Source organism: Pristiophorus japonicus, chromosome 9 (assembly GCF_044704955.1).
Source record: "Pristiophorus japonicus isolate sPriJap1 chromosome 9, sPriJap1.hap1, whole genome shotgun sequence".
Classification (NCBI taxonomy): Eukaryota; Metazoa; Chordata; class Chondrichthyes; family Pristiophoridae; genus Pristiophorus; species Pristiophorus japonicus.
The window spans coordinates 226,701,098-226,723,425 of NC_091985.1; the positions used below are offsets into that span (position 1 = coordinate 226,701,098).

Here is a 22,328-nt window from a genome sequence, read left to right on the forward strand (position 1 = left end):
TCCTCCACTATTGAATTCTAAATTTCTCCCAGTCCTCAGGTTTGCTGCTTTTTCTGGCCAATTTATATGCCTCTTCCTTGTATTTAAAACTATCCCTAATTTCCCTTGTTAGCCACGATTGAGCCACCTTCCCCATTCAATTTTTACGCCAGACAGGGATGTACAATTGTTGAAGTTCATCCATACGATCTTTAAATTTCTGCCATTGCCTATCCACCATCAACCCTTTAAGTATCATTTGCTAGTCTATCCTAGCCAATTCATGTCTCATACCATCGAAGTTACCTTTCTTTAAGTTCAAGGCCTTAGTCTCTGAGTTAACTGTGACAATGACACTGTTTGTATCACCGTTTCCTCTCTCCAGATACTTTACTTTATTATAAACATATACATTCATTACAACTTTATTTTATATTCTCCCCCTTTGTTGTCCATATCATAACTAATATTTTTCTGGTATTATTCTCAAAGCAAAATACTTCATCGAGCCAGTATAAATATGATATTTCCTTCACCCGGAACACAAGGAAAAGTGCAGGCAGCTCCTTCTCACAGTGAGTGCATTATTACTCACAGAGCACAGAGACACAGAACTGGCCTCAATCCTATTATCACAGGCAGCAAAAACTGTCAGTCCAACAGTGATCTGAAGTGGCTGAGTTACATTGTGAATCTTACAGCCACATTGAAACAGATCAGATTCATATACCAGATACTGAAATATACAGAATAAAACCCACACTTGCACACTAGAAACTGATAGATATAGATTAAAACCCACACTCATAGTCCAGAAACTGTCAGGAACAGATTAAACCACACACTTTTTACCAGAAACTGATGGTTACAGATTAAACCCACACTCATATACCAGAAACTGACAGCTATGGGATAAAGCCAACACTTAAATACCAGAAACTGACAGGTACAGATTCATCCCCATTCTCACATATCAGAGACTGAAAGGTACATCTTAAAAGCCACTCTCTCATACCAGAAACTGACAGATACAGAATATCATCCACATTCACATACCAGAAACTAATAGGTATAGTTTAAAGTCCACAATCGTAGTCCAGAAATTGATAGGTACAGATTAAACCCCACACTCACATACCAGAAACTGACAGATACAGATTAAACCCACATTTTTTTTTACCAGAAGCTGACAGATATAGAATAAAACCCACACTCATATACAGAAATGACAGGTACAGATTAAACCCACACTCATATACCAGAAACTGACAGGTACAGGTTAGACCCACACTCATATATCAGAAACTGACAGGTACAGATTAAACGCAGACTCGTATACCAGAAACTGACAGGTACAGGTTAAACCCACACTCATATACCAGAAACTGGCAGGTGCAGAATATCATCCACACTCACAGACCAGAAACTGACAGGTACAGATTAAAGCCCACAATCATAGACCAGAAATTGATAGGTATCGATTAAACCGCACACTCACATACCAGAAACTGACAGGTACAGATTAATTGCCACACTCATATACCAGAAACTGACAGGTACCGAATAAAATACACATACATATTCCAAAAACTGACAGGTCCAAATTAAAACATACACTCGCATATCAGAAACTGACAGGTACAGATTAAAAACACATACTCACATCCCAGAGATGGGCAGGTAATAAAATACACACTCATATACCAGAAACTGATAGGTATAGATTAGACACACACTCACATACCAGAGATGGGCAGGTAATAAAATACACACTCATATACCAGAAACTGAAAGGTACAGAATAAAATACACACTCACATACCAGAAATTGGTAGGTACAGATTAAACCTCGCATACCAGAGATTGAAACGTATAGAATAAAATACACACTCACATATCATAAACTGACAGTTACAGAAAAAAAGCCCATACACACATACCAGAGACTGACAGGTACAGAATAAACCCATGCTCACATACCAGAAACTGACAGGTGCAGAATAGTAATCCACACTCACATATCAGATACTAACAGGTACAGATTACACCCTACACTCATATACCAGAAACTGACAGCTATGGGATAAAGCCAACACTTAAATACCAGAAACTGACAGGTACAGATTCATCCCCATTCTCACATATCAGAGACTGAAAGGTACATCTTAAAAGCCACTCTCTCATACCAGAAACTGACAGATACAGAATATCATCCACATTCACATACCAGAAACTAATAGGTATAGTTTAAAGTCCACAATCGTAGTCCAGAAATTGATAGGTACAGATTAAACCCCACACTCACATACCAGAAACTGACAGATACAGATTAAACCCACATTTTTTTTTACCAGAAGCTGACAGATATAGAATAAAACCCACACTCATATACAGAAATGACAGGTACAGATTAAACCCACACTCATATACCAGAAACTGACAGGTACAGGTTAGACCCACACTCATATATCAGAAACTGACAGGTACAGATTAAACGCAGACTCGTATACCAGAAACTGACAGGTACAGGTTAAACCCACACTCATATACCAGAAACTGGCAGGTGCAGAATATCATCCACACTCACAGACCAGAAACTGACAGGTACAGATTAAAGCCCACAATCATAGACCAGAAATTGATAGGTATCGATTAAACCGCACACTCACATACCAGAAACTGACAGGTACAGATTAATTGCCACACTCATATACCAGAAACTGACAGGTACCGAATAAAATACACATACATATTCCAAAAACTGACAGGTCCAAATTAAAACATACACTCGCATATCAGAAACTGACAGGTACAGATTAAAAACACATACTCACATCCCAGAGATGGGCAGGTAATAAAATACACACTCATATACCAGAAACTGATAGGTATAGATTAGACACACACTCACATACCAGAGATGGGCAGGTAATAAAATACACACTCATATACCAGAAACTGAAAGGTACAGAATAAAATACACACTCACATACCAGAAATTGGTAGGTACAGATTAAACCTCGCATACCAGAGATTGAAACGTATAGAATAAAATACACACTCACATATCATAAACTGACAGTTACAGAAAAAAAGCCCATACACACATACCAGAGACTGACAGGTACAGAATAAACCCATGCTCACATACCAGAAACTGACAGGTGCAGAATAGTAATCCACACTCACATATCAGATACTAACAGGTACAGATTACACCCTACACTCATATACCAGAAACTGACAGCTATGGGATAAAGCCAACACTTAAATACCAGAAACTGACAGGTACAGATTCATCCCCATTCTCACATATCAGAGACTGAAAGGTACATCTTAAAAGCCACTCTCTCATACCAGAAACTGACAGATACAGAATATCATCCACATTCACATACCAGAAACTAATAGGTATAGTTTAAAGTCCACAATCGTAGTCCAGAAATTGATAGGTACAGATTAAACCCCACACTCACATACCAGAAACTGACAGATACAGATTAAACCCACATTTTTTTTTACCAGAAGCTGACAGATATAGAATAAAACCCACACTCATATACAGAAATGACAGGTACAGATTAAACCCACACTCATATACCAGAAACTGACAGGTACAGGTTAGACCCACACTCATATATCAGAAACTGACAGGTACAGATTAAACGCAGACTCGTATACCAGAAACTGACAGGTACAGGTTAAACCCACACTCATATACCAGAAACTGGCAGGTGCAGAATATCATCCACACTCACAGACCAGAAACTGACAGGTACAGATTAAAGCCCACAATCATAGACCAGAAATTGATAGGTATCGATTAAACCGCACACTCACATACCAGAAACTGACAGGTACAGATTAATTGCCACACTCATATACCAGAAACTGACAGGTACCGAATAAAATACACATACATATTCCAAAAACTGACAGGTCCAAATTAAAACATACACTCGCATATCAGAAACTGACAGGTACAGATTAAAAACACATACTCACATCCCAGAGATGGGCAGGTAATAAAATACACACTCATATACCAGAAACTGATAGGTATAGATTAGACACACACTCACATACCAGAGATGGGCAGGTAATAAAATACACACTCATATACCAGAAACTGAAAGGTACAGAATAAAATACACACTCACATACCAGAAATTGGTAGGTACAGATTAAACCTCGCATACCAGAGATTGAAACGTATAGAATAAAATACACACTCACATATCATAAACTGACAGTTACAGAAAAAAAGCCCATACACACATACCAGAGACTGACAGGTACAGAATAAACCCATGCTCACATACCAGAAACTGACAGGTGCAGAATAGTAATCCACACTCACATATCAGATACTAACAGGTACAGATTACACCCTACACTCATATACCAGAAACTGACAGCTATGGGATAAAGCCAACACTTAAATACCAGAAACTGACAGGTACAGATTCATCCCCATTCTCACATATCAGAGACTGAAAGGTACATCTTAAAAGCCACTCTCTCATACCAGAAACTGACAGATACAGAATATCATCCACATTCACATACCAGAAACTAATAGGTATAGTTTAAAGTCCACAATCGTAGTCCAGAAATTGATAGGTACAGATTAAACCCCACACTCACATACCAGAAACTGACAGATACAGATTAAACCCACATTTTTTTTTACCAGAAGCTGACAGATATAGAATAAAACCCACACTCATATACAGAAATGACAGGTACAGATTAAACCCACACTCATATACCAGAAACTGACAGGTACAGGTTAGACCCACACTCATATATCAGAAACTGACAGGTACAGATTAAACGCAGACTCGTATACCAGAAACTGACAGGTACAGGTTAAACCCACACTCATATACCAGAAACTGGCAGGTGCAGAATATCATCCACACTCACAGACCAGAAACTGACAGGTACAGATTAAAGCCCACAATCATAGACCAGAAATTGATAGGTATCGATTAAACCGCACACTCACATACCAGAAACTGACAGGTACAGATTAATTGCCACACTCATATACCAGAAACTGACAGGTACCGAATAAAATACACATACATATTCCAAAAACTGACAGGTCCAAATTAAAACATACACTCGCATATCAGAAACTGACAGGTACAGATTAAAAACACATACTCACATCCCAGAGATGGGCAGGTAATAAAATACACACTCATATACCAGAAACTGATAGGTATAGATTAGACACACACTCACATACCAGAGATGGGCAGGTAATAAAATACACACTCATATACCAGAAACTGAAAGGTACAGAATAAAATACACACTCACATACCAGAAATTGGTAGGTACAGATTAAACCTCGCATACCAGAGATTGAAACGTATAGAATAAAATACACACTCACATATCATAAACTGACAGTTACAGAAAAAAAGCCCATACACACATACCAGAGACTGACAGGTACAGAATAAACCCATGCTCACATACCAGAAACTGACAGGTGCAGAATAGTAATCCACACTCACATATCAGATACTAACAGGTACAGATTACACCCTACACTCATATACCAGAAACTGACAGCTATGGGATAAAGCCAACACTTAAATACCAGAAACTGACAGGTACAGATTCATCCCCATTCTCACATATCAGAGACTGAAAGGTACATCTTAAAAGCCACTCTCTCATACCAGAAACTGACAGATACAGAATATCATCCACATTCACATACCAGAAACTAATAGGTATAGTTTAAAGTCCACAATCGTAGTCCAGAAATTGATAGGTACAGATTAAACCCCACACTCACATACCAGAAACTGACAGATACAGATTAAACCCACATTTTTTTTTACCAGAAGCTGACAGATATAGAATAAAACCCACACTCATATACAGAAATGACAGGTACAGATTAAACCCACACTCATATACCAGAAACTGACAGGTACAGGTTAGACCCACACTCATATATCAGAAACTGACAGGTACAGATTAAACGCAGACTCGTATACCAGAAACTGACAGGTACAGGTTAAACCCACACTCATATACCAGAAACTGGCAGGTGCAGAATATCATCCACACTCACAGACCAGAAACTGACAGGTACAGATTAAAGCCCACAATCATAGACCAGAAATTGATAGGTATCGATTAAACCGCACACTCACATACCAGAAACTGACAGGTACAGATTAATTGCCACACTCATATACCAGAAACTGACAGGTACCGAATAAAATACACATACATATTCCAAAAACTGACAGGTCCAAATTAAAACATACACTCGCATATCAGAAACTGACAGGTACAGATTAAAAACACATACTCACATCCCAGAGATGGGCAGGTAATAAAATACACACTCATATACCAGAAACTGATAGGTATAGATTAGACACACACTCACATACCAGAGATGGGCAGGTAATAAAATACACACTCATATACCAGAAACTGAAAGGTACAGAATAAAATACACACTCACATACCAGAAATTGGTAGGTACAGATTAAACCTCGCATACCAGAGATTGAAACGTATAGAATAAAATACACACTCACATATCATAAACTGACAGTTACAGAAAAAAAGCCCATACACACATACCAGAGACTGACAGGTACAGAATAAACCCATGCTCACATACCAGAAACTGACAGGTGCAGAATAGTAATCCACACTCACATATCAGATACTAACAGGTACAGATTACACCCTACACTCATATACCAGAAACTGACAGGTACAGATTAAACCCACACACATATGCCAGAAACTGACAGTTACAGATTAGAAACCCACACTCACATACCAGAAACTGACAGTTCCAGATTAACCCCACAGTCATATACCAGAAATTGACAGATACAGAATAAAATACACAGTCACATGATGGAAACTGACAGGTACAGAATAAAGCCCACAGTCATATACCAGAAATTGACAGGTACAGATTAAAGACCACACTCACATACCAAAACTGACATATAGATTAAACCTCACATTCACATACCAAAAACTGACAGTTAGATATTAAACTCACATTCATATACCAGAACCAAGAGGAACAGAATAGAATCCACACTCACAAAGCAGCTGAAAGGTGCAGATTAACCCCACACTCACATACCAGAGACTAACAGGTACAGAATATTTATTCATGGTCAGTCCCTCGGAATCAAGGAAGACTTGCTCCACTCTAAAAATGAGTCCTTAGGTGACTGAACAGTCCAATACAAGAACCACAGTCCCTGTCACAGGTGGGACAGATAGTCGTTGAGGGAAAGGGAGGGTGGAACTGGTTTGTCGCACGCTCTTTCCGCTGCCTGTGCTTGATTTCTGCATGCTCTCAGCGATGAGACTCGAAGTGCTCAGCGCCCTCCTGGATGCACTTCCTCCACTTAGGGCGATCTTTGGCCAGGGACTCCCAGGTGTCAGTGGGGATGTTGCACTTTATCAGGGAGGCTTTGAGGGTGTCCTTGTAACGTTTCCTTTGCCCACCTTTGGCTCATTTGCCATGAAGGAGTTCTGAGTAGAGCGCTTGCTTTGGGAGTCTTGTGTCTGGCATGCGAACAATGTGGCCTGCCCAGCGGAGCTGATAAAGTGTGGTCAGTGCTTCAATGCTGGGGATGTTGGCCCGGTCAAGGATGTTAATGTTGGTGCGTCTGTCCTCCCAGGGGACCTGCAAGATCTTGTGGAGACATCATTGGTGGTATTTCTCCAGCGACTTGAGGTGTCTACTGTACATGGTCCATGTCTCTGAGCCATACAGGAGGGCGGGTATTACTACAGCCCTGTAGACCATGAGCTTGGTGGTAGGTTTGAGGGCCTGGTCTTCGAACACTCTTTTCTTAAGACGGCCGAGGGCTGCACGGGCGCACTGGAGGCAGTGTTGAATCTCCTCATCAATGTCTGCTCTTGTTGATAAGAGGCTCCCGAGGTATGGGCAATGGTCCATGTTGTCCAGGGCCGCGCCGTGGATCTTGATGACTGGGGGACAGTGCTGTGTGGTGGGGACAGGTTGGTGGAGAACCTTTATCTTACGGATGTTTAGTGTAAGGCCCATGCTTTTGTACTCCTCAGTGAATACGTCGACTATATCCTGGAGTGCAGCCTCTGTATGTGCTCAGACGCAGACATCGTCTGTGTACTGTAGCTTGACGACAGAGGTTGGGGTGATCTTGGACCTGGCTTGGAATCAACGAAGGTTGAACAGGTTCCCACTGGTTCTGTAATTTAATTCCACTTTAGCGGTGAGCTTGTTGACTGTAAGGTGGAGCATGGCAGTGAGAAAGATTGAGAAGAGAGTTGGGGCAAAGACGCAGCCCTGTTTGACCCCAGTTCGGACGTGGATTGACTCTGCGATGGATCCGTTTGTAAGGATCACGGCCTGCATGTTGTCGTGGAGCAGGCGGACGATGGTGACTAACTTTTGGGGGCATCCGAAATGGAGGAGGACGCTCCATAGACCCTCGTGGTTGATAGTGTCAAAGGCTTTTGTGAGGTCGAAGAAGGACTTGTACAAGGTACAGAATAAACACCACACTCACATACTAGAGAGTGACAGGTACCGATTAAAACCTACAATCACATAACCGAAACTGAGAGGTACAGAATAACCCCCACAATCATAAAGCAGAGATAGATAGGTACAGAATAGAATATACACTCACATACCAGAATCTGACACCATCAGCTCCGGTGAAACATAGAAACATAGAAAATAGGTGCAGGAGTAGGACATTCAGCCCTTCTAGCCTGCACCACCATTCAATGAGTTCATGGATGAACATGCAACTTCAGTACCCCATTCCTGCTTTCTCGCCATACCCCTTGATCCCCCGAGCAGTAAGGAGTTCATCTAACTCCCTTTTGAATATATTTAGTGAATTGGCCTTAACTACTTTCTGTGGTAGAGAATTCCACAGGTTCACCACTCTCTGGGTGAAGAAGTTTCTCCTTATCTCGGTCCTAAATGGCTTACCCCTTATCCTTAGACTGTGACCCCTGGTTCTGGACTTCCCCAACATTGGGAACATTCTTCCTGCATCTAACCTGTCTAAACCCGTCAGAATTTTAAACATTTCTATGAGGTCCCCTCTCATTCTTCTGAACTCCAGTGAATACAAGCCCAGTTGATCCAGTCTTTCTTGATAGGTCAGTCCCGCCATCCCGGGAATCAGTCTGGTGAATCTTCGCTGCACTCCCTCAATAGCAAGAATGTCCTTCCTCAAGTTAGGAGACCAAAACTGTACACAATACTCCAGGTGTGGCCTCACCAAGGCCCTGTACAACTGTAGCAACACCTCCCTGCCCCTGTACTCAAATCCCCTCGCTATGAAGGCCAACATGCCATTTGCTTTCTTAACCGCCTGCTGTACCTGCATGCCAACCTTCAATGACTGATGTACCATGACACCCAGGTCTCGTTGCACCTCCCCTTTTCCTAATCTGTCACCATTCAGATAATAGTCTGTCTCTATGTTTTTACCACCAAAGTGGATAACCTCACATTTATCCACATTATACTTCATCTGTCATTCATTTGCCCACTCACCTAACCTATCCAAGTCACTCTGCAGCCTCATAGCATCCTCCTCGCAGCTCACACTGCCACCCAACTTAGTGTCATCCGCAAATTTGGAGATACTACATTTAATCCCCTCATCTAAATCATTAATGTACAATGTAAACAGCTGGGGCCCCAGCACAGAACCTTGCGGTACCCCACTAGTCACTGCCTGCCATTCTGAAAAGTACCCATTTACTCCTACTCTTTGCTTCCTGTCTGACAACCAGTTCTCAATCCACGTCAGCACACTATCCCCAATCCCATGTGCTTTAACTTTGCACATTAATCTCTTGTGTGGGACCTTGTTGAAAGCCTTCTGAAAGTCCAAATATACCACATCAACTGGTTCTCCCTTGTCCACTTTACTGAAACATCCTCAAAAAATTCCAGAAGGTTTGTCAAGCATGATTTCCCTTTCACAAATCCATGCTGACTTGGACCTATCATGTCACCATTTTCTAAATGCACTGCTATGACCTCCTTAATAATTGATTCCATCATTTTACCCACTACTGAGGTCAGGCTGACCGGTCTATAATTCCCTGTTTTCTCTCTCCCTCCTTTTTTAAAAAGTGGGGTTACATTGGCTACCCTCCACTCGATAGGAACTGATGCAGAGTCAATGGAATGTTGGAAAATGACTGTCAATGCATCCGCTATTTCCAAGGCCACCTCCTTAAGTACTCTGGGATGCAGTCCATCAGGCCCTGGGGATTTATCGGCCTTCAATCCCATCAATTTCCCCAACACAATTTCCCGACTAATAAAGATTTCCCTCAATTCCTCCTCCTTACTAGACCCTCTGATCCCTTTTATATCCGGAAGGTTGTTGGTGTCCTCCAGACCGCCGTGCGCCTGCTGCTGCCTGGGGAGCTGGCCAAGCACGCCATGTCGGAAGGGACAAAGGCGGTGACCAAGTACACCAGCTCCAAGTAAAACTCCACGCTGTCCTGAGAGAACACCCCAAACACAACGGCTCTTTTAAGAGCCACCCACAACCTCTCTGAAAGAGCTGCACAAGCGCATCATCCTTTAGACTCAATTTACTGTAATTATTTCCTGAACAAGTGTGTTTGAGAACCTTTGCAGTTCCAGCTGTGGATTTAGTTTTGAATTCTCATAAGCAGCTTCACTGTCTGGTTCGACGTTAGAACCGCTGTTGAATTTCCCACCATTCAAGCTACAAACACGGTTCCTCGTCGCTCTTTCCCATTTACAGCGCCTGCCGAGGAATTAAGAGCTTGTTCAGGGGATGAGACTCAGATTTCAGTCACCTCATTCTCTCGCAAGCCCTTTTCAAGTTTATTCTTCAATTCCTGTTACGGGTCAATCCGTTTATTAACCCGAGACTTCCCGCAGTGTAACAACCCAGAATGGGAGTTCTTACAGAGACCAGAACGGGGGCAGTTTGAACACTCTGTCCCTCTTCTCTTTTCAGAGAAGGACTCCCAGTTCTGGTCTCACTCCCGCCTGTGCGGAGGATCGATCCATGGTCTGTGATTCCCAACTTTTACACAGTTTGAGCTGGAATGTGACCCGTTACAGAGTCAGTGGGGATTGATTGCCGTCCGTTACAGACAGTTTGAAAGTGAACGCGAATTTAATCCTGATTGTAACAGCCTGGAATTTGTAAGGGAAATATGGAATAAAATAAAAGGATGTAAAACCTGTTTGTAAACCTTTGGCTAATGGTGAATTTATTAACATAATCCACACTTAAAAAAATTATTGGCAGGGTTTTTGAAATTAAAAATCGTTTGAGGTGTGACTGTTGAGGACAGGAATTTCTGCCCTCATTTCATTGGTGGTCTCAACAGACAATCGGTAAGGCGAGAGATTAACATTCAGCGGCGATTTTAGTAAAGAATGATCATGACTGGAAGAGGTAAAGGGAGCAAAGGACTGGGTAAAGGCGGAGCCAAATTGCACCGTAAAGTGCTCCGTGATAACATCCAGGGCATCACCAAACCAGCCATCCGCCGCCTGGCTCGCCGTGGCGGTGTCAAGCGGATCTCGGGCCTGATCTACGAGGAGACCCGCGGGGTGCTGAAGGTTTTCCTGGAGAATGTGATCAGGGATGCGGTCACCTACACTGAGCACGCCAAGCGAAGACGGTCACTGCCATGGATGTGGTGTTCGCTCTGAAACGGTAGGGCCGCACTCTCTATGGGTTCGGCGGCTGAATAACGTGACCTTTCCCCCAAGCACAACACAAAGGTTCTTCTCAGAGCCACCCACCTCCTCACAGAGAGAGCAGTGACCTGGGGAACGGGGCCGAGATAGTTGATTTACATTTTGTACTGTATAGATATGTTTTTTTGCCAAGATCTATATTGTGGTGTTAGGTGTTTTAAATCAACATATACACGATGGACGGAATGTCCTTTTAGTCTTCGAATCAGAGACATTTACGGCACATTCCAGGTAAAGGTAATACTGAAACAACTAATATAGTTAGAACATAAGAACATAAAAACATAAGAACATAATAAATAAGAGCAGGTGTAGGCCATACGGCTCCTCGAGCCTGCTCCGCCATTTAAAACGATCATGGACACAGGTCTGCTTCCCTGCCCGCTCTCCATAATCCCTTATTCCATTATTGTTTAATAAACTGTCTATTTCTGTCTTAAATTTATTCAATGTTTCAGCTTCCACAGCTCTCTGAGGCAGCGAATTCCACAGATCCACAACCCCCCTGAGAGAAGAAATGTCTGCTCATCTCAGTTTTTAATGGGCGGCCTCTTATTCTAAGATTATGCCCTCTAGTTCTAGTCTATATTAGCAGTGGAAACATCCTCTCTGCATCCACCTTGTCAAGTCCCCTCATAATCTTATACATTTCGATAAGATCACCTCTCATTCTTCTGAATTTCAATGAGTAGAGGCCCAACTTACTCTACCTTTCCTCATAAGTCAACCTCATCATCTCCGGAATCAACCTAGTGAACCTTCTCTGAACTGTCTCCAAAGGATGTATATCCTTTCGTAAATAGGGAAACCAAAACTGAATGCAGTATTCCAGGTGTGGCCTTACCAATACCCTGTACAACTGTAGCAAGACTTCCCTGCTTTTATACTCCATCCCTGTTGCAATAAAGTCCAAGATTCCATTGGCTTTCCTGATCACTTGCTGTACCTGCATACTAACCTTTTGTGTTTCATGCACAAGTACCCCCAGGTCCCGCTGTACTGCAGCACTTTGCAATCTTTCTCCATTGAAATAATAACTTGCTCTTTGATTTTTTTTCTGCTCACACTTTCCAATATTATACTCCATCTGCCAAATTCTTGCCCAATCACTTAGCCTGTCTATGTCCTTTTACAGATTTTTTTGTGTCCTCCTCACACATTGGTTTTCCTCTCATCTTTATATCGTCAGCAAACTTGGCTGCGTTATACTCGGTCCCTTCTTCCAAGTCGTTAATATAGATTGTAAATGTAGTGTATGGAGAACGAGTCAGACTGAACACTGTGAGCTCAAAATAAAGTGTGACCTTAGTCTTTTACTGCAGGTCTCCAGCGTGCATCTCCAACCTGTGAAGCCTCCTTAAATATCTGTACTCCCAAGGGATTATGGGATCCCTTGGGACACCAGGGGTTGAGCTCTCTGGTGGCTGTAGAGAGTAAATACAAGTTTACATATGTAACAACACTACCCCCCACCCCCCAAAGTCAATAGTGTAACTATTTACAATGTGAGTCGATCTGGAGCCCTTCTTGCCCTGGTTGATCATCTTGGTGTGAAAGCTGGTGTTGTTGAATCACTTGTTGGGCCCTCGCTGGGCTGCTGTTCAGCTGACCTTGCTGGGCTGCCTGGTGTGTTGGGCCCTGCTGGGCTGCTGTGGCTGATGGGTTCCGCTTCGTGGTCAACCGTGGTGCCGGTTGCCACTGGTGTGTGTGTTGGGGGATCAAAAAAGGTAGGGTCCAAGGTGGGTTTCTGAGGATAGTCCGTGAATCTGAGTTTGATTTGGTCCAAGTGTTTCCGGTGAATGAGTCAATTTCGTGGCGAAGGAGAAACGGGAAACATGTCCTCCGCAGAAGCGCTCAATTTGAGCAGGAGGAGGGGAGCAATAGACCAGCGGGTCACGGGGGAGGCTTCATAAACAACCGGTGCCCGCCGCCAGTCCAGAATAATAACCGTAATATCGGTGGTTGCAGCTTTGGGGCTTTCACCCGGTCACAGGCCCAGGCTAACGGCTGCCATCTTCGTACAGGAAGGCAGGTTCAGCGCTCGGCTATCTTGATTCGGGTATTAAAAGGGGAGGATTTGTCGACCAGTGGCTCAAACCAAACATCACATCAAGATTTGACAAGCCATTCGATTCATAGGGAACGGACTATCATCGGCCTTTGACCATGGAAGCAAAAAGCACTGTTCAGAGAGGGGAGAAAGTGTACACATGCTCTGTGTGTGGACAAGGCTTCAGCCGATCATCCAACCTGGAGAGACACAAGCGCAGTCACACTGGGGAGAAATTGTACAAATGTGGGGACTGTGGGAAACGTTTCAACTAACCATCCCAGCTGCAAACAAACCAGCGAGTTTACACTGAGGAGAGGCCGTTCACCTCTTCCGTGTATGGGAAGGGATTCACTCAGTCATCCACCCTGCTGACACACCAGCGACTTCACACTTTGGAGAGGCCGTTCAGCTGCTCTGAGTGCGGGAAGGGATTCATTCAGTCATCCTACCTGTTGAGGCACCAGCGAGATCACACTGGGGAATGGCCATTCACCTGCTCTGAGTGTTGGAAGGGTTTCACTCGGTCATCCCACCTGTTGAGGCACCACCGAGTTCACACTGGGGAGAGGCTGTTCACCTGCTCTGAGTGTGGGAAGGGATTCACTCAGTCATCGCACCTGCTGAGACACCAGCGAGTTCACAAGTGATGGCAGGGGTTGGAATCTGCTGTTATTGCTGCTATTAATTACATCCCAACTGAACCATGTTCATTCTGACAGTTGGGGTTTGTTTCCACTGATGTTAATAACTCCTGTAACTGGACTGGAGTTTAATATTTGGAATATAGACAAATAAATTGGTGTTGCTTTCAACAACAAAAAAAAATAATTAATTGAACGTTTGACCTGAAACACCATGCTCCCCTCTTTGGCCACGACAGTGCCAGGAAGCCACTTGGGATCTTGTCCATAATTTAATACAAATACAGGATCATTGATTTCAATCTCGCGTGACACATTTGCGCTATCATGGTATGCACTTCCTTGAAGCCGCCTGCTCTCTACCTGTTCATGTAGATCAGGGTGAACTAACGAGAGCCTTGTCTTAAGTGATCTTTTCATGAGCAGTTCAGCAGGTGGGATCCCAGTGAGTGAGTGGGGTCTCGTGTGGTAGCTAAGCAGAACTTGGGATAGGTGAGTCTGCAGTGAGCCTTCAGTTACCCTCTTCAAGCCTTGCTTGATGGTTTGCACTGCTCTCTCTGCCTGACCATTGGACGCTGGTTTAAACGGAGCAGATGTGAAATGTTTGATCGCATTACGGGTCATGAATTCTTTGAACTCAGCGCTGGTAAAACATGGCCCATTGTGGCGCACCAGGACATTGGGTAGGCTGTGTGTGGCAAACATGGCCAGCAGGCTTTCAGTAGTGGCAGTGGACATGCTAGCCGACATTATCTCACATTCAATCCACTTGGAGTACCCGTCTACAACCACAAGGAACATTTTACCCAAAAACGGGCCTGCATAGTTGATGTGTACCCTAGACCACGGTTTTGAGGGCCAAGACCATGAACTTAGCGGTGCCTCCCTGGGTGCATTGCTTAACTGCGAGCATGTATTACATCTGTGAATGCAGGACTCTAAGTCCGCATCGATACTGGGCCACCACACATGGGATCTGGCTATCGCTTTCATCATTGCGATGCCTGGGTGGGTACAGTGGAGGTCATTGATGAAGGTGTCTCTTCCCTTCTTGGGGACCATAACTCAATTGCCCCACAGAAGGCAGTCTGCCTGTATAGATATTTCATCTTTGCACCGCTGGAATGGCTTTATCTCTTCCTACATTTCCACTGGGCCACTGCATCAGCTCCCGTGAAGCACACAGCTTTTGACAAGAGATAATAAGGGTTCCTTGCTTGTCCAGGTTTTGATCTGCCGGGCAGTGACAGGTGATTACTCATTCTCAAATGCTTCCATAACCATGGCTAGATCTGCGGGCTGTGCCATTTCCACCCCGTGGTGGGCAATGGCAGCCTACTGAGAGCATCGGCACAGTTTCCTGTGCCTGGCCTGTGGCGGATGGCATAGTTGTATGTGGACAAATGTGAGTACCCATCTCTGGATGCGGGCCAATGCGTTGATATTTATCCCTTTACTCTCGGAGAACAGGGATATAAGTGGCTTATGGTCAGTTTCCAATTCGAATTTTAGCCAAAACAGGTATTGATGCATTTTCTTTACCCCACAGACACACGCTAATACTTCTTTCTCAATCATGCTGTAGGCTCTCTTAGCCTTAGATAGACTCCTGGATGCATAAGCAACCAGTTGCAGTTTCCCGAAATCATTGGCTTGTTGCAATACACGCCCGACGCCATATGACAACGCATCACATGTTAGTACCAAACTCTTACATGGATCATACAACACAAGCAACTTGTTTGAGCATAACAATTTTCTCGCTTTTACAAAGGCATTTTCTTGGCTTTTGCCCCAAACCCATTTGCCCCCTTTTCGGAGTGAGACGGTTCTAACAGTGCTGGGACCCAGTAAGAAGTTACCAAAGTAGTTCAGGAGTCCCAGAAACGGTCACAGCTCCATCACGTTCTGTGGCCACTGTGCGTTCTCGATTGCCTCCGTCTTCACGTTGGTGGGCCTGATGCCATCTGCCGCAATCCTCCTTCCCAGGAACTCCACTCCAGGTGCCAGGAAAACGCACTTCGAGCGTTTTAACCTGAGCCCCACACGGTTGAGTCGACTGAGAACCTCCTCCAGGTTCTGCAGATGCTCGACTGTGTTCCGACCTGTGATCAAGATGTCATCCTGGAAGACCACGGTGTGCGGGACCGACTTCAGTAAACTTTCCTTGTTTCTCTGGAATATCGCCACCACCGATCGGATTCCAAACGGGCATCTGTTATAAACAAAAAAACCTTTGTGCGTGTTGATGCAGGTGAGTGCCTTCGATGATTCCTCCAGTTCCTGCGTCATGTAGGCTGAAGTCAGATCCAGCTTCGTGAATGTCTTTCCTCCCGCCAGCGTTGCAAAGAGATCGTCGGCCTCTGGTAGTGGGTATTGGTCCTGCAGGGAGAAACGATTGATAGTTACTTTGTAATTGCCACAGATTTTGACTGTGCCGCCTCCCTTGAGGACCGGGACGATAGGACTAGCCCACTCATTGAACTCGATCGGGGAAATGATGCTCTCTCTTTGCAGCCGATCTAGCTCGATCTCTATCCTTTCTCTCATCATTTATGGTATTGTTATCGCCTTGTGATGGATGGGTCGCACCCCTGGAATTCGGTGGATCTGCACTTTTGCTCCTTGGAATTTCCCGATTCCTGGTTCGAACAGCGAAGGAAATTTGTTTAAGACCTGAGCACATGACGTGTCATCAGCGGGCGATAGGGCTCAGACGTCGTCCCAGTTCCAGTATATCTTTCCCAGCCAGCTCCTGTCGAGCAGTGTGGGACCATTGCTCGGTACCACCCAGAGTGTTAGGTTTTGCACCACTCCATCGTAGGAGAACTTTACAGTCGCACTGCTGATTACAGGAATCAGTTCTTTCATGTACATTCTTAGTTTCATGCAAACTGGAGTTAAGACTGGCCTTGAGGCCTTGTTGCACCACAACTTTTCGAAAGTATTTTTGCCCATGATGGACTGGCTCGCTCCTGTGTCCAGATCCATTGACACCGACAATCCATTTAGTTCAACATTCAGCATTATCAGAGGACAATTCGCGATGAATGTCTGCACCCCATGTACCTCTGCCTTCTCGATCTGAGGCTCTGGTTCATCGTGATCCTCCGTGGATCTGTCCTCCTCGGCAACATGGTGGTTTGTAGGTTTAATATGCTTTGCAGCTCACCTGCACACTCGTTGGAGGTGTCCCATTGTTCCACAGCCCTAGCAAACATACTCGTTGAATAGTCATGAATGGAAATAATGAACACCCCCGCAGCGCCAATAAGGTGTTAATGGCTTTGCATTCATCATCCTTGATGGTGGACTCTGAGACATCTGTGGACATGTAGCTTCAAGTATGTGTGATCTGCCCTGTGCGTTATGATTTGAAAACAACATCACTTTGTTCACAGTACTTGTAGCAGCACTTGTATGCTGAAAGATTTGCTTCGTATTGTCACTGGTGGCAATGAACGCCTGGGCTATCGCTATGGCCTTACTCAAGGTTGGAATCTCTACAGTCAAAAGTTTGTGAAGTGTGGGTTCGTGGCCAATGCCAAGTATGAAAAAGTCTCTGAGCATGTGCTACAAATGTCCTTCAAATTCGAAATGTCCTGCAAGGCATTTTAGCTTGGCGACATAACTCGCCACTTCCTGGCCATCAGATCTGTTGTAGGTATAGAACTGGTACCTCGCCATCAGAACGCTTTTCTTCGGGTTAAAATGCTCTCGGACCAGTGTGCACAAATCATGGTATGATTTCTCTATGGGTTTTGCTGGAGTGAGCAGATTCTTCATGTGGCCATACGTTGGTGCCCCACAGATTGTGAGGAGGATCGCCCTTCATTTGGCAGCGCTCTCTTCCCCATCTAGCTTATTGGCCACGAAGTATTGGTTGAAACAAAAGTTTCCCAATCATCTCCCTCCGAGAATTTCTCCAGGATGCGCTCTGTTCTCTGCATCTTTGGGTTCGCTATCTGTATCTCATTGCCAGTTGTAGTATATGGAGAATGAGTCAGACTGAACACTGTGAGCTCAAAGTAAAGTGTGACCTTAGTCTTTTATTGCAGGTCTCCAGAGTGCCTCTCCAACCTGTGAAGCCTCCTTAAATACCTGTGCTCCAAAGGGATTATGGGATCCCTTGGGCCTCCAGGGGATGAGTCCCCTGGTGGCTGTACAGAGTAAATACAAGTTTACATCTATAACAGTAAATAGTTGGGGTCCTAGCACTGATCCCACTGGTTACTGATTACCAACCCGAGAATGAACCATTTATCCCAACTCTCTGGTTTCTGTTCGTTAGCCAATCCTCTATCCATGCTAATATATTATCCCCAACCCCGTGAACTTTTGTCTTGTGCAATAACCTTTTACGTGGCACCTTGTCAAATGCCTTCTGGAAGTCCAAATACGCCACATCCACTGGTTCCCCTTTATCCACCCTGTTCATTACATCCTCAAAGAATTCCAGCAAATTTGTCAAACATGACTTCCCCTTCATAAATCCATGCTGTTACATCCATGTTACAGCAGTGACAGATAAGAAAGGTGTTGAATTAAACGATGGGTGGAAGCTAGTATCAGGGCGGAAGGACAGTGAGGGGCTCTCGCCCTCACAGAAGGACTCCCAAGTCCTGATCAGAAGTGACCCTCAGGCAATCTCGGTTACAAACCGGTCAATGACGCGAACATGTAGAAATCTAGATCGACAAACACAGCAGCAAGTTTGCTGTTCAGATTATTGAATATATACAGGAAAAAACGTGAATGAACCTTCCTCATAAGTCCGGCCGTCATTAACCATTTTTGCCTGAGAGCAGAATAGAAACATAAAGAACAGAGTATAAATCGGGAGGGGATGTAATTGATGACCTCATTCAAGAATTTGAGATTCTGGGAGCAGTAAATCTGATTGCATGTTTAAAGAGACCAATCAGAGAGATACAGAACAATGGAAATTAACAACGCGGCCAATGAACCTATCCCTTATTAGCATAGGGCTGTGGGCGGAGTGCGGGGCTGCCTATATAATGCTAGCCTGGAGCAGAATTTCCTTCATATCTGTGCCTGACTGAACAAGACAATGCCTGAGGAAAAGAAACCAGCTTCGAAAAAGGGTGCCAAGAAAGTAATCAAGAAAACACCACCGAAGGGCGGCAAGAAGCGTAGAAAGTCGAGGAAGGAGAGTTACTCTATTTACATCTACAAAGTGATGAAGCAGGTTCACCCCGACACCGGCATCTCCTCCAAGGCTATGGGCATCATGAACTCGTTTGTGAACGATATTTTCGAGCGCATCGCGGGTGAGGCTTCCCGCCTGGCCCACTACAACAAGCGCCAAACCATCAGCTCCCGGGAGATCCAGACCGCCGTGCGCCTGCTGCTGCCCGGGGAGCTGGCCAAACACGCCGTGTCGGAAGGGACAAAGGCGGTGACCAAATACACCAGCTCCAAGTAAAACTCCACGCTGTCCTGACAGAACAAACCCCAAACACAACGGCTCTTTTAAGAGCCACTCACAACATCATTGAAAGAGCTGCACAAATACATCACCCTTCAGACTGAATTTACTGTAATTATTTCCCGAACAAGTGTTGTGTATGAGAACCTTTGCAATTCCAGCTGTAGATTTAGTTTTGAATTTTCATAAGCAGCTTCACTGACCGGCTCGACCTTGGCGTCGCTGGAATTAACTGCAGTGAGTAAGCTACAAACACGGTCCCTGGTCGCTTTCCCTTTGCTCTCAAACCCGTTCATTCACAGTGCTTGCCGACGAATTTATTTTGGGGTGCGGGGAAACTCCGATTTCAGTCACAGTCTCACTCAAGCCCTTTTCACGTTTTGTTTTTATTCCGTTACGGCTCAGTCCGTTTATTAACCCGAGACTCCCCGCAGTGTAACAACCCAGAATGGGAGTTCTTAGAGACTAGAACAGGGATAGTTTGAACACACTGTCCCTCTTCTCTTTTTACAGAAGGGCTCTCAGTTCTGGTCTTACTCGCACAGCAGTTCCTGTGAAAAGAAGTTCACTTTTACAAAGATGGAGCTGGAATGTTTTACGTTACAGAATCGGGCGGGACTCAATCAGTTACAGACAGTTTGAAAGTGAAGCCGAATTTAATCCTGATTGTAACAGGCTGCAATTTGCAAGGGAAATATGGAATAAGACAACAGAAAACAAAAAGTGTTTTGAAGTATTTGGCTAATGGTAATTCACAATTTTAACAATTATTGGCGGGATTTTTGATTTAAAAAATCGTTGAGTTCTGACTGTTGAGAACCAGTAATTTCAGCCCTGCTTTTATTGGTGGACTAAATAGGCTGTGATTGATCATCGGAAACGACCAATGAAATTCACTAAAGAGTGACCAATCACAAGTTCGCTCCCTGCATCCCTCCAGAATGTATAAGAAGGGCAGATGTGGGACGAGTTTCTCATTCTTTCTCTGAACCTGTGGATTGTGGAAATGTCTGGAAGAGGAAAAACCGGTGGTAAAGTTCGGGCCAAGGCCAAGTCTCGCTCCTCCCGGGCCGGACTACAGTTCCCTGTGGGCCGTGTTCACAGGCTCCTGCGAAAGGGGAACTACGCCAAGCGTGTGGGTGCTGGAGCCCCGGTCTACATGGCTGCTGTTCTCGAGTATCTGACCGCTGAAATCCTGGAGCTGGCCGGCAACGCGGCCCGTGACAACAAGAAGACCCGCATCATCCCCAGACACATGCAGCTGGCCATCCGCAACGACGAGGAGCTCAACAAGCTGCTGGGAAAGGTGACCATCGCTCAGGGCGGAGTGCTGCCTAATATCCAGGCTGTGCTGCTGCCCAAGAAGACCACCACTTCGTCTAAGAACAAATAAAACGGACAAGATTTAAACTAATAACCCAAAGGCTCTTTTCAGAGCCACTCACAGTATGTGTGAAAGGGCTGCTTACTGTCTTAATTGAGACCTTGAGTTTATGTACCGATAAATTGGCCTATTTCAGACCTGTATGCGGGAGTTTTCAGTTCCTGGTATCTGCATTACGGGTCTCTGCTCACACAAACTGTTCTAGTTAGCAGCGAATAATTAAACTACAATTGTCAGAGACTCAAATTGTATAAATGCCGCAACCGGTTCCCTAAATATTATTCAGTTATTAAAAGGGCCAAGTTTAATTCTGGTCTGGTTTGAGAGTTTGAATGCTGGATCTGTTCCCGGGAGCACCGGCCGTTCCCGGGCTGTGTATTTCTCTCCTTAGCCGGTCAGTTTAGACCTGCACCGAGCAGCCAAGCGCAAGACGGTCACTGCCATGGAATTGGTGTTCGCTCTGAAACGGCAGGACCGCACTCTTTCTGGATTCAACGCGACCCTCTCCCCCAAGCACAAAGCAAAGGCTCTTCGAAGTGCCACCCACCGCCTCACAGGGGTGGGTGAGTGGGAGGGAGATATAGTTGATTTACATTTTGTTCTGTATAGATATATATTTTTCGCCAAGGTCTATATGTTTTAAATCAGCATATGCACGATGGATGGAATATCCTTCTAGTTTCAGGATTATAGACATTTATCATCGAAGCTTACAGCACGGAAGGAGGCCACTTCGGCCCATCGTGCCTGTGCCAGCCAACATAAGGTTATCCAGCCTAATCCCACTTTCCATTCTAGGTCCGTAACCCTGCAGGTTACGGCATCAAGTGCACATCTAAGTAGTTGTAAATATGGTGATTGTTTCTTCCTCTATCACCCTTTCAGGCAGTGAGTTCCAGACCCCGCCACCCTCTGCGTGAAGAAATTTCCCCTCTAAATCTTTGACCAAGTGCTTTAAATTTATGCCTCCTGTGCTAAGGGAAATAGGCGGTTTACGGCACAGAAGGTACGGCATATTCCAGGTGAAGGTAACACTGAAA

At 44.6% G+C, this 22,328-nt stretch overlaps 1 protein-coding gene across 1 annotated transcript; it reads left to right on the plus strand.

The window, feature by feature from the left end:
* The first annotated feature begins 19,526 nt into the window (after positions 1 to 19,526).
* Positions 19,527 to 19,901, plus strand: LOC139272846 (histone H2B 1.2-like). The gene has a single exon (XM_070888961.1). The coding sequence runs from the start codon at positions 19,527 to 19,529 to the stop codon at positions 19,899 to 19,901; it is 375 nt and encodes a 124-aa protein (XP_070745062.1).
* Positions 19,902 to 22,328: the final 2,427 nt, after the last annotated feature.

Bases quoted from the DNA above. Each gene is read 5' to 3' on its own strand.
- LOC139272846 (XM_070888961.1), top strand. From the start codon at position 19,527: ATGCCTGAGGAAAAGAAACCAGCTTCGAAAAAGGGTGCCAAGAAAGTA.